Genomic DNA, 12,889 nt, shown 5'->3' on the forward strand with positions numbered 1-12,889 from the left:
TGCCCTGCGAACCACCTGCTTTCTGAGAGTCCAGAGAAATGGACTCACGTGACTTACAGTTTTCTGCGTCAGGGGAGAGGTAATAGCTTAGGAATATGGGTTCCCTTTGGGGGTGATGGAAATGTTCTGGAATTAGATAGTGGTGACAATTGCATAACATTGGCAATATACTAACCCACTGAGTTATATACTTTGAATTGACTAAAATGGTGGATTTATACTACAGGACTTTTATCTCAATAAAAAAAAAAGTAAAAATCAAAAATAACTACACAGTGCTAAACAAGTGCATGACAGGATTTTACATATTAAAGAAGGGTTCTCTTATTTGGAGGTTTTCTGCTCCAAGTAACAGAACATTCCCAACCACAAAAAGTTTAAATAAAAGGGCATTTCTCATCCCGTGAGAAGTCTCCCAGGTAGGTGGTCCCTCAGGGTTCTGGGTCAGCATCTCTCCAGTCCCCTTGGCTTCCTTCAAGTGGCAACAAGAAAGCGGTCACATCCTTGGTTCCATCCAAAGGCAGGAGAAAGGGAACGCCTAGTATCTTCCCTGCTCTTTTTAATTTTTATTTTTTATTTATTTGTAAGGCAGAGAGACAAGATGAAATCTCCCATGAGCTCATTCACTCCCCAAATGCTTGCAACAGCCAGGACTGGGCCAGGCTGAAGCCAGGAGCCAGGAACTCCATCCAGGTCTGCCATATGTGTGGCAGGGACCCAACTACTTGAGCCATCACCTGCTGCCTTCCAGGGTGCATATTCGCAGGAAGCTGGACTTGGGAGCAGGCCTAGAACTCGAACCCAGGCATTCTGATGGTGGACATCCCAAACACATCTTAACCAATGCACCAAAGCCCGTCCCACATCTCTCTCTCTTTGTCTCTAGAAGAAAAACCTTTCCCAGAAGCTACCAACAGACTTCCCCTGAGATCCCATTGGTCATAACTGGATCACGTGCTCCCCCTGAACCAATCACTAACAAAAAGCTCCTTCCACACACTCGACTGAGAACAGTCAAGTGCTTGGCCCTCCTTCCCTGAGCATATTGTTGTTCCAGGCACTTTCTAAAAAAATCTCCCTTGAGCTAAAGAGAAGTGGAAAATGGTTGTTAGGCAGGCCATTGATGATGTGTGTGACAGCCTCCTGGAGGCAGTGCTAAGTCCTGCATGGAGGTGAGCAGGCTCTGTGGCAGGAGGAACCACAGGGCCTGAAAGCAGGTCTGTGGAACGGGAGGAGTGTGGCATAGTCAGGCTGGTAGACCATAAGGCAGGGTTTTAGACCATAGCAGGACATTTCCTTTTTCTTTATTCTGTGCACAAGGAGAATGTGCTACAGTATTTCAACAAATAAGGTGACTGTGGTGCCAGTGCTGTGGTCTAGCAGGTTAAGCCACTGCCTGCAGCATGTCCCGGCTGCTCCACTTCCCATCCTGTCCTGGCTGTGCCATTTCTTTTTTTTTTTTTTTTTGACAGGCAGAGTGGACAGTGAGAGAGAGAGACAGAGAGAAAGGTCTTCCTTTGCCGTTGGTTCACCCTCCAATGGCCGCCGCGGCCGGCGCGCTGCGGCCGGCGCACCGCGCTGATCCGATGGCAGGAGCCAGGAGCCAGGTGCTTTTCCTGGTCTCCCATGGGGTGCAGGGCCCAAGCACCTGGGCCATCCTCCACTGCACTCCCTGGCCACAGCAGAGGGCTGGCCTGGAAGAGGGGCAACCGGGACAGAATCCGGCACCCCGACCGGGACTAGAACCCGGTGTGCCGGCGCCGCTAGGCGGAGGATTAGCCTATTGAGCCGCGGCGCCGGCTTGTGCCATTTCTAATCCAGCTCCCTGCTAATGCACCTGGAAAAGCACCCGAAGATGGCCCAAGTCCTTGGGCCCCGGCAGCCACGTGGGAGACTCAGATGAAGGTTCTGGATCCTGGCTTTATCTCTTTTTTTTTTTTTTAAAGATTTATTTATTTATTTGAAAGTCAGAGTTAAACAGAGCAGAGGCAGAGAGAGAGAGGTCTTCCATCCACTGGTTCACTCCCCAATTGGCCACAGCAGCCGGAGCTGCGCTGATCCGAAGCCAGGAGCCAAGAGCTTCTTCCAGGTCTCCCACGTGCGTGCAGGGGCCCAAGTCCTTGGGGCATCTTCCACTGCTTTCCCAGGACATAGCAGAGAGCTGGGTGGGAAGTGGAGCAACCAGGTCTCAAACCGGCGCCCATATGGGATGCCAGCACTTCAGGCCAGGGTGTTAACCCGCTGCACCACATCACTGGCCCCACAGCTTTATCTTTCAAATAAACAAACAAATCTATTTAAAAAAAAAAAAGGAAAGGAAGAAAGAAAGAAGGAAGGAAGGGAAGGGGAAGGTAGGAAGGAAGGAAAGGAAAAGAAGGGGCTGGCGCTGTGGCGCAGCGGGTTAACACCCTGGCCTGAAGCGCCAGGAGACCCGGAAGAAGCTCCTGGCTCCTGGCTTCCAATCAGCACGGTTCTGGCAGTTGTGGCCATCTGGGGAGTGAACCAGCGGATGGAAGACCTCTCTCTCTCTCTGTCTCACCTCTCTCTGTGTAACTCTTTCAAATAAATAAATAAATATTTTTTTAGAAGGAAGGGAAGGAAGGGAGAATGCGGAAGAAGGCAGGAGGGGAAGGCAGGCGGGAAGGAAAGGAAGGAAGGAAACAAAGGAAGGGGAAGGAAAGAAAGAAAAGGAAGAAGGTGACCTGAACTGGGGGAGCGCAGCGATCCCTCTGGCTGCAGTGTGCAGAATGGATTTGAGGGCAGCAACAGCCCTCTGCTGGTGTGGAGGCTCTGGAGCAGCATGGGAGAAACAGTGCTTGCTTTAGGGCTGTGAGTCTGCAGATCCAAGAGATAGTGAATACAAGCAGTGGCCCTTGATGAGTCAGAAAGGGAACCTGAAGGTGCCCTGTGTGTCTCCTGAGTTGCTGGTTTGCAGTGCTGGCTCAGAGATACCTAATAATAATAATCTTCTATAATACCAACTCCTTTTATTTTAACAACCCAAGGAGGCCAGTACTATCATTACTTCTGTTTTGTAAGTTCTAATGAATCAAGAAGTCCCAACATTCTAACTCAGAAATTCATGCGGCCTGCTGTTCACTCATTTGCTGCAATGTGAAACATGAAATTAATGCAGTACCTTCAAAGACTCTCAATTGTGTGTTCTTTTTATTTTCTTTTTTTTTTTAAGAGCCTTAACTTATAAGATTAGAGAACTGACTCAGGAAATAAGTGGAGCTGGAGAGGCCTGCTATCTTTGCTAAGACCAGGGTCACACACTTGCAGGTTGAGAATATGTCAAGGGTTAGTGTCATGGAGGGAAGTCACCAGATGGACATAATGGAAGAGAGAGCTAGGAGGATTGCTGATAGTCACTGAGTTCTTCTATGGACATGCCAGTGTTTTCAACTCTGTACATGCACATTCTCTCCTTTAATCTCCAGGTCTGTAAATTATGTGAGCCTTTCCACAGATGAGTAAAGTGAGGGTATTCAAGGTTCAAAATCCTTGCCCAAGATCCCACAACTACTAAGTGACAGAGCAGATCACTGACAGGTCTGAGGGCACTACCCATGTTACTACTGATCTTTTGGGAAATACAATACCCATGGGCAGTCTCACTTTGCACAGTGGTGCAGGAGCGGAAAGCTGAAATTCTGCGAAGCAGACTTAATGGGGAAAATTGTGACTGTCCTGTGACCTTTAGAAATGTTTCCTGAAACATTAATTACTGTCTGTTTTAAATATATGAGAGCACTTCACAAGGGTTATGGAAAATGGAATGAAAAGACAAGTTATTTTGGTGCAACAAATTCTGAAATCCATGTATAAGCAGGGTTTTGAGAAAGTCCATAGAAAATGGGGATTATGGGAAAACTATGTATGCATTTAAACATTTCTGCACCAAAATAAACTTATCTTTTCATTCCATTTTCAACAAACTTTGCAAAGTATCCTTGTATAGGAAAATGAAAGGAAAAACTCATGCTTAGTACACTGTAATTTACAACATTGCAACCATTGAGAGTGAAAGTGTTTTGTTTCTTTGTAAAAAAAAAAACTCACCAACTGCAAATATACTCAAAATCATTGAATTGCATACTTTAATGGGTGAATTGTGTAATATGTGAAGCTGTAGAAAAAAATTTACCACGAGGAGTTTGAACAGCGCTTGCCTTCTTATTCTTATGTAACTCACAGAAAAGGAGCAAACATCTTTTCTATGCCTTGGTGGATTGTCATACTCCTTTGTAAGTGCGGATCGGCTGCCAACATTTTATCCCTTACACTTTAAATGTTGCAAAATATTTCAGAGTTCCTTTAACGTGAAGTGGTTTTTGGTCAGCATCACTTCCTCTGGGACAGCTAAATCCTTTTCATCACAGTCATTTTGCTCATTTATGTTGATAAGCTCACTTTCACCACATTCCTCTAGCTGCGTATCTGCAGTCTTTTGAATGATGGCCATGTCAGTTCCCACCGTTACCGTTACCTATTTCTTCTAGAATTCCATTTGCATTCGATTCCAGTTTCACTCCCAGTGTTACTGCTTCTTATTTCTTTGTTAACCAGTTCCCCCTTTCAGTGATCCATTTTTGTAAGATGTCACATGAGTTTGTCACTGGCAGACAGAGACAACACAGTCATATACTTTACTCTCTATGTTTGAACTGAATAACAGATACACAGTGACCAATCATTGTCAAACTATGAAAGATGTGACATGATTTGTCACTAATCATGAGGAACATCTGTCATTTATGTAGTGATCTGTGGCCTGAAGGGCTAGCAGTTGGTCATGGTTAAACACTGCTGACTGAAATTTGAACCACATCATTGGGATACCAGTATTATTTAACTAAGTGGTGGTGATTATAATTCATGCATGCCAAAATGATACAAAGGGAGGAATACTGTGGGGGGGGGGTGTGCGCATGAGAGAGCCTGTGAGTGTGAGAGAGTATATGTGTGTGTGTGTGTGTAGTATAAAGACCTCATGATTAATCCTCTTCCTAGCATTGTAGCTCCTCCTGCCCTATCTCCATCTCTTAAGTGCACATTTATAATATCAAGGTGATTATATATATACTTGTATTTTTTAAGTTCCTAATTCAATATCATTTTAAATTGGATAAAAAGAAAAATGGGATTTCTACAAATATTCCAAATGAGAATAGCAAAATTCTCCACTTAGCACCAGAGATGAGCTCATTAGTTCTGAAAAGATTTTGTGCAAATGTCCTGTCAACCCAAATATGTCGTGAATGAGCCCTACTAGGAATGCAGAACACTTAGCTATTATTAATTTTTAGGCTTATCCTAGGTTTAATGTATTTGGTTATGTTTGCCATAAAAATGTTGGTGCATCTAGTAAATATTTAATGAGTGTGGTACTTTGTGCATGATACTGTATGGCATGAATCCTGCTTTCCAGTATGAGAGCTAAGATACACACAGATAAATGAAACATTTAGAGTCACGGAAGAGACTTCTCAATCTAGTTCAGAGATGGGTTCAAGGAAAGCCCTTTGTTTTAAAAGATTTACTTATTTATTTGAAAAGCAGAGTTAGAGAGAGGGAGAGACAGAGATCTTCCATCTGCTTCCCCAGATGGCCCCACACAGCCAAGGCTAAGCCAGACCAAAGCCAGAGGCAAAGAGCTTCATCCAGGTCTCCCACATGGGTGGCAGGGCCCAAGCACTTGGGCCATCTTCTGCAGCTTTCCCAGGCCCATTAGCAGGGAGCTGGATCAGAAGTGTTCATATGGGATGCCGGCATGGCAGTCCATAGCTTAACCTGCTATGCCACGATGCCAGTCCCAAGGAATGCCTTTTGGATGAAGAGATATTTGAATGGAACCTTGGGAAATGCATCTAACAATGTTCTAAAGCTCCCAAACAATCCTTTAAAAAAAAGTGGTTGATAAATTTATTTGAAAGTCAGAATTATAGAGAACTTCCAGATGGCTGCAAGAGCCAGGGCTGGGCCAGGCCAAAGCCAGGAGCCAGGTGCTTCATCCAAGTCTTCCACATGGGTCGCAGGAGCCCAAACACTTGGGCTGACTTCGCCTGCTTTCCCATTGGTAGGGAGCTGGATCGGAAGTTGAGCAGCCAAGACACAAACCAGCATTATGGGACGCCAGCATCACAGGCGGTAGCTTTACCTGCTACGCCACGGTGCCGGCCCCACAATCATTCTTTTTTTTTTTTTTTTTTTCTGACAGGCAGGGTGGACAGTGAGAGAGACAGAGAGAAAGGTCTTCCTTTTGCCGTTGGTTCACCCTCCAATGGCCACTGCTGCCGGCTCGCTGCAGCTGGCGCATCGCGCTGATCCGAAGCCAGGAGCCAGGTGCTTATCCTGGTCTCCCATGGGGTGCAGGGCCCAAGCACTTGGGCCATCCTCCACTGCACTCCCTGGCCACAGCAGAGAGCTGGCCTGGAAGAAGGGCAACCGGGACAGAATCCAGCGCCCCAACCGGGACTAGAACCCAGTGTGCCGGCGTTGCAAGGCGGAGGATTAGCCTAGTGAGCCACAGCGCCGGCCCCACAATCATTCTTAATCATTTTTTTTCCATATAGTATTCCAGTCTTCTGGATGAGACCCCTGCATCTTCTGGTGGCAGAAATAACTACTGGCGAAAATTAAACCTTGAAAACATCCCCAGGACAATGATGATATATGACATACTTGATTATGCAGAGTCCAGAGTAATCTCAAACCGTCTACAAAAAGAAATGAAGTATCTGTTACAGAGACCAGGAACAGAAGAAATGCGTCAGCACCAGCTACAGATTGTTTCTGAAGTTAGGTAAAGGATATTCTTCATCATTTACAACACAAGGGGCCTTTCTGAAAATGTTCACATTCTGCCAAATAGCTAAGTGAAGATAATAATAGGGCTTTGGGGAAAGATAGGGTTGGGGCACATTGCTCAAAACTTATGCAACTTTGTAAACAGTGCACTGACAAAAAGGACAGTTGGTTCTTGGGGAGGTAACTTGTACCATGGACCAAGCAGCTCAGTGTGGCTAGAGGCTGCCGCAGTAAATGTGAAAAATGTGCAACAGTGTGGAAGTACCAGCGACTGTGTAATTAGAGCAGGTAGTGGACATGAAGACAGTGCAGGTGGACGTGGGGCCTTTCTAGTGGACATGTGAAAGACTGTAACCTGCCCAGAGCCGAGAGCTCTCTGAGGTGGGGAGGAGGGTCAAGGGCAGCAACAGTGGGTTTGTTTGTGGTGGGGGAGGGGTGTGTCTGAGGACAGCCCTTTGTTTTCCCAGATCCAGCCTAAAGGGCTCCCGCTGCCCACGCAGCACAGTGCTGCTGAGGGCTTTTTTTCCTTTTCCACTGCAGGTTATAATTCTATTCTTGCTATTCTGGCTCCCCTTGCCTTGGATAAATTGCATAGAAATTACAGTGACATTATTGTCTCCGTTACCAATAGCGTGTGAGCCAATTCACATTATAGAAACACATGTTGTAGCAAAATAGATGTATTGTGATCTGAAACAAGATGGACAGAATATGACTGCTCCAATTATATTCCTTTTTTCTTTCCATTACTAAGTCTCATGTAGCCCATCTTACTTACAAATTACACTGGATTTCTTAAGAAAAAGACACGGTGAGACTGAAGAGGGCCTATTGTTTTCACACACTCATAACTGAAATGAAAAATACTCCTCTAATACATGAAGAAGACACTGAAGGCCCACAGTCAAGCAAACATGCTGGTTTCTATTTTTTTCCAAGAGTGGAGATGAGTGATGCTGACCCAATAATGAAATTTAAACCATTTATTTTATGATCAAGGCTATACATTTGCCAGACAGATGGCACAGTCTGTCATCACGAAATAGATTTTCTCTAACTCATCCACATGAGCACTGAATGTAGAACTTAACCCTATTACCACCAAGGTCAAATAAATGATGCAATTTTCTCTGCCACCATATATGATAACCCCAGGCTACTTGCTGTTTGGATTCATGCTACTGATTATCCAAGCATGAGTCACTTAAGAGCCAGAGTGGTAGCCAGATTCTAAATCAATTAAAGAGGGGCAAATGCTTTCATAATGAAATCAGGGGAGGCCATCTTAGTTTGGGATCTCCCAGAAACAAAGCCCGAGGCAAGGGTTTGGGTACAGGTAGTACATTTGGGAGGTGATCCCAGGGACCACTGATGGGAGACGGTGGGGAAGTGGAACAGTGAGGGAAGGCAGCCCTGTGTGTGTGTGTGTGTGTGTGTTAGTAAGCAAGTTACCACAATGGCTAAGTGGAGCCGAATCCCTCCCGAGAGCGTCAGAGTCACCACAGAACATGCAACTCGGGGCCTTCCCACGGGAGTGGGGGACTGACACACCCGCACCCACCAGTCATCGGTTCGGGGCTGCTCAGGAGGGGAGGCAGTAATCCTCGGCACGGCCAGCCGTCCCTGCTCGTGCACTCATTCCCAGAGAAAGCTCCCAGGCTGACAGATGCACATGCTGGCCCTTGGAAGTGGCGCCTATGCGCCCTGCACTGGCAAGGTCAAGGGGACTGTGGGCGTGGCACCAGCTCTGTCTGATCCCAACACGGATTAAAACAAAAACAGCTTTGGTCAGCCATTATGAAAGGCAATCCTTTTTTGTGTTAGCGCATGGTGAAAAACACGCACATGCTACTACGCAGTGCTTTCCAGGAAAGCTAATTTTAAATCAGTACCAGGTTTGGTTAAGTTTCCTCACCCCTGTTGTCAGCACCATCACCTACACATCTTCGTAAACGCCAGGTTAAGAACTACGCTGTGTAGGCTCAGGCAGCGATAAGTCTAAGCTAAAAGCTTACACGCAATGTGGCTGTAATTACACTAGTGAAATAAATAAATATCAATGATAAATGATATCCATCAAATTTAGAACTTGCTTTACATTTAAATTTTATTTTGTTTGATGTTCCTATCTGCAATTCAAACATTTTCTAGATATCCTACATCCTTCACCAGTAGCCCATCTTCATCTCGGCTCTCCTACCTCCAAAGCCAGTGCAAACACATGGGACGTCGATCCAAGCAAGCTAAAATCAAAGTTGAAAAAATGAAGAAAGCTTATAAGACGGGTAAAGAAAAACCTGCTCTTGAGGTGACTATAAGTTTAACTTGTACTCCATTCATTGTTTTACAGACAATATTCAAACTGCCTGTAAGTAATTCTACTTATGTAAAATATTCCTGATCTTTAAATTCACAGCTGAAACCTCTTTGGCATATTATACTTGGGGTAGCACAAGACTGCTTCCATATTGATAACATGTATTTTAAAAATTCTTAATAGCTATTCTAACAAACAACAGCTGTTTGGGCTCCACATCAGCATAAGTTAGCAAAAAAACAGTCTCCATACACTGTTGATTCAGCACGTCTCTGATGGTACTTTTTCAAAATGGAAGTCATTTCTATTGAAACGTATTAAAAGCTATGCTATAGAAAGTCTTCCTCAGTATAATTTTACATTGTGGAAATGTTTACAATAAACATTCATATATTACTTTATAATTTTTTAAATCTGTAGTAAATATTTTGGGGATGAAGCTAATTGTAAAGCATCAAATATAAAAATATAAAGTAGCAAAAACCAAATATTAACACCTTCTGTTTTTATTTATAAATCTACCTAGAAACTGAAAACGGAAACACCAACTCAGAAGCCACAAGAGACAATCATCCTCTCCACCCCATCTTTTGACATTGTGGAGGTGAAAGAATCTGCATCAGATACCGAATTGGAAAAAGAAGAAAAGGAATTATTTACCTGGTGTGAAAACCTGCATATTGATAAATCTCCATCCTCTTAATGCGTAGCTAACTGATAGAAAGCCAACCTTGTTTAACAATCTGCCTCTCTATTAGTGATGAGCATGAGTCATAGAGGAAAATAAAATAGAAGCAAGTCCTCACTATGCTCTTGTAACTAAATGTGTGACTTATTTGTTAGCCCGTTTGGATCACCATAGGTGCAGATATTTTTACCAACAGAATTTTAATCTAAATTATTTCTGTTAGATGCCTTCCAACTCGCGGTATACTGTTTTGTTCAAGAAATAATGAGTAAATTAGACCCTGGGACCTTTATTCCATTTTGATTTTGCTTCATTTAAAAAATATCTGAGCAGGCCATGCTTAGCATAAATATTAGAATTCACGGAATAAAAGGCTGCTCTGAGTCAGGCTCCAGCGTCTTTTTTTTCTAGTTTCATGTTGTTTTTGCAGAACAGCTTGTGAATGACTTACTCTGAATTATAATAAAAATAATAATGGATTTGTTGCTGCAGTAGGCATGACATAGCATACCTAATCATTACTGAGCATTGTAAGCACCTGGGGCAAAGTGCTGCATCCACTTTCATGCTGTACTTTGGGTATTTTTTAAGGATAAAGACTGTTTTGAGTAATATTTATCAATTTCATTTTGAATTGATAAATTCTCATTCCTGATATAGTGCAAACTATTGATTTCTTCTGTGATCCAGGCTATTGGATTATATCAAACCTTAACAGAGGCTATGGTAACTAAATAAAGTGTCATTATTTATTGAACTTTAAAGATACAGTTTTTTATTTTGCTTAACATTTACAACTGGTTGATTTAAAATTGGTAGACTGATTGCTGATCTAACTCAAGCATGGCAGCCTATAAAAGGATCCTATGCACTGCTAAAATATTCTCTGAAATGAATGAAAAAGAATATTGGAGTAGATATATATGATTCCCACTAGAATATATTTAAAACATAAATGTGCACTCTTTAATATTAATACATCCTTGTTTTAAATAAAAAAGGAAGGATAATCCCCTTGTTTTCAGAGCTTGTACTGGACACTGATTGCATGGAAAAATGCTTATTTGTCTCATGAGTCACACATATTCTCATTCATTAATTTGATAAACAGTCCTTCACCAGATCTAACACATGGCAGACTCAGTCCATCCATAGTCCGTGTAATAAACAGCTAAGGAAGATTTCAGCAGCAAGATGGAGGAGGAGAAAGCAAGGACACATTCTAGGTTTCCAGGTACTCCCTTCTCGTATTTCATTAGCTATAACTTCATCTCACCATGGTATCTAGCTACAAGGGAGGCTGGGAAATGTACTTTCATTTGGAACAGTTATGTCCCCAACTAAAGCTCTACTGTTAGAAAAGAAGTACATCATGGATATAAAGGTACAGCTAGCATCTACTGCAGAGATCATGTCTCCCATTAATTTTTTAACTCACATTAAACAATGTAACCACATCACAGAAAATTCTTTTAAAAGTAGGCTTACACATAATGCCATCACCATAATACAGCAACTGTTTTCATTTGCTTTTACCTTTCTAATCTCTCTAGAGCATACATTATTTTCACATGATTGTGTTCATAGGTGACATAGATTTAAGCTTCATATTTAATATTGTATCTTAAAGACATTTCACTAAAAATAATTATAATGGTCACATGATAGCCCATTGGATCAACAAGGCATACTTAACCATAGCGGTATTGTTGGAAATTTCAGTTGTCTCTAATATTTCACTACAGAACATTATTAACAATAGAATGAACACCTCTATATACAGTTTTCTTTAAAAACATTTATTTATTTATTTATTTATTTATATTTGAAAGATCAATGGGAGAAGGAGAGACAGAGAGATCCTCAACCACTGGATGACTCCCCAGTGGCTGCAACAGCCAGGTCTGGGCCTGGCCATAGCCTGGAGCCAAGAACTCCATTCTTCTCTCCCACTTGAGTGGCAGGGGCCCAAACACTTGGGCCATCTCCTGTTGATCTGCCAGGCACATTAGAAGGGAGCTGGATCAGAAGTGGAACATCTCTGACTTGGAACCGGTGCTCTGAAATGGAATGCCAGCACCACAAGTGGAGCCTTAACCTGCTGTGCCACAACACCAGCCCCCAGTTTTCTTTCTTTTGGTTATCCTTCTGTTATTTATCTTTAACCTGATCACACTGTAATCAGAGAACATGATTTGTATGATACTGTTTCTGGGAAACTTGTTGAGACTTGCTTTATAGCCAAGTACATGGTCAATTTTCATACATTTTTCATGCACTGTTAACAGAACTATGCATTTCCTATAACTGGATACAAAATTCTGTACATTTACTTTTGTTCAAGCTTATTGTACTCTTTATGTTTTCCATATGCTAACTTTTCATCTGTATGAGACATCAGTTAGTAAAAAGTATATGTGCTGTTATGTCCTACTATGGTATTGGGCTTGTCAGTTTGTCCTCATAATTTTGTCAATATTTACTTTATGTTATTCAAAGGCATCATTAGTTAGTTACTAGGGGCCTTCAAAAAGTTTGTCAGAAAATTGAAATAAAAAGTCACTTGAATTTCCCATGAATATTTTGAAGCCCCTTGTGTAATAACTGCAGAGTTAGCATCTCTTCCTGGGAAATCCCATCTGTTCTCATTATGTAGTTACTCTCTTTGTTTCCAATCATGCACTTTTCCTTGAAGATTATTTCATCCAGTAAGAACAGAGCTACTCCAGCTTTTTCTGCTTAGTGTCTGCCTGGCATATCCTTTTCCATTTTCTTTTATTTTTAACCTTTTTATATGTCGGAGACTGGCTAGATGTTCACTGATTTCATTTCCTCTTCCTGGGAATGCATTTCCCAAACTTTTTTTTAAAAACTTATATTGAGTTCATGTGGATTGAGTCCTGTCCAGAAGGAATGTGAGCAAAAGTGATGTATACCACTTCCAAACTTGACCCCTAACATGTTGTACATGGCTGGTGTTCATTTTATCTCTCCCCTGTTCATATGGCTTTAGACAGAAAACTCCAAGGTGGTAGAAGCAGGATTGGAGAACCCCAGTTTCCCATGTCCCT

At 42.6% G+C, this 12,889-nt stretch overlaps 1 protein-coding gene across 6 annotated transcripts in view; it reads left to right on the forward strand.

Annotated features, from left to right (window-relative positions):
• CXHXorf58 (chromosome X CXorf58 homolog) overlaps positions 1-12,397 on the forward strand; it is a 29,683-nt gene extending 17,286 nt beyond the window's left edge. For 3 of the 6 annotated variants that reach the window (XM_008272451.4, XM_070067194.1, XM_070067195.1), the window contains 3 exons: positions 6,579-6,808; positions 8,965-9,121; positions 9,657-10,201. In XM_008272451.4, the coding sequence (XP_008270673.1) occupies positions 6,579-6,808; positions 8,965-9,121; positions 9,657-9,833 (564 nt within the window). In that variant the 3' untranslated portion in view covers positions 9,834-10,201. Of the gene's footprint in view, positions 1-6,578; positions 6,809-8,964; positions 9,122-9,656 lie in introns of all 6 variants that reach the window. The other 3 variants (XM_008272450.4, XM_070067193.1, XM_008272453.4) reach the window with 2 other exon arrangements.
• Positions 12,398-12,889: the final 492 nt, after the last annotated feature.

This window comes from Oryctolagus cuniculus, chromosome X, assembly GCF_964237555.1.
Source record: "Oryctolagus cuniculus chromosome X, mOryCun1.1, whole genome shotgun sequence".
Taxonomy (NCBI): Eukaryota; Metazoa; Chordata; class Mammalia; order Lagomorpha; family Leporidae; genus Oryctolagus; species Oryctolagus cuniculus.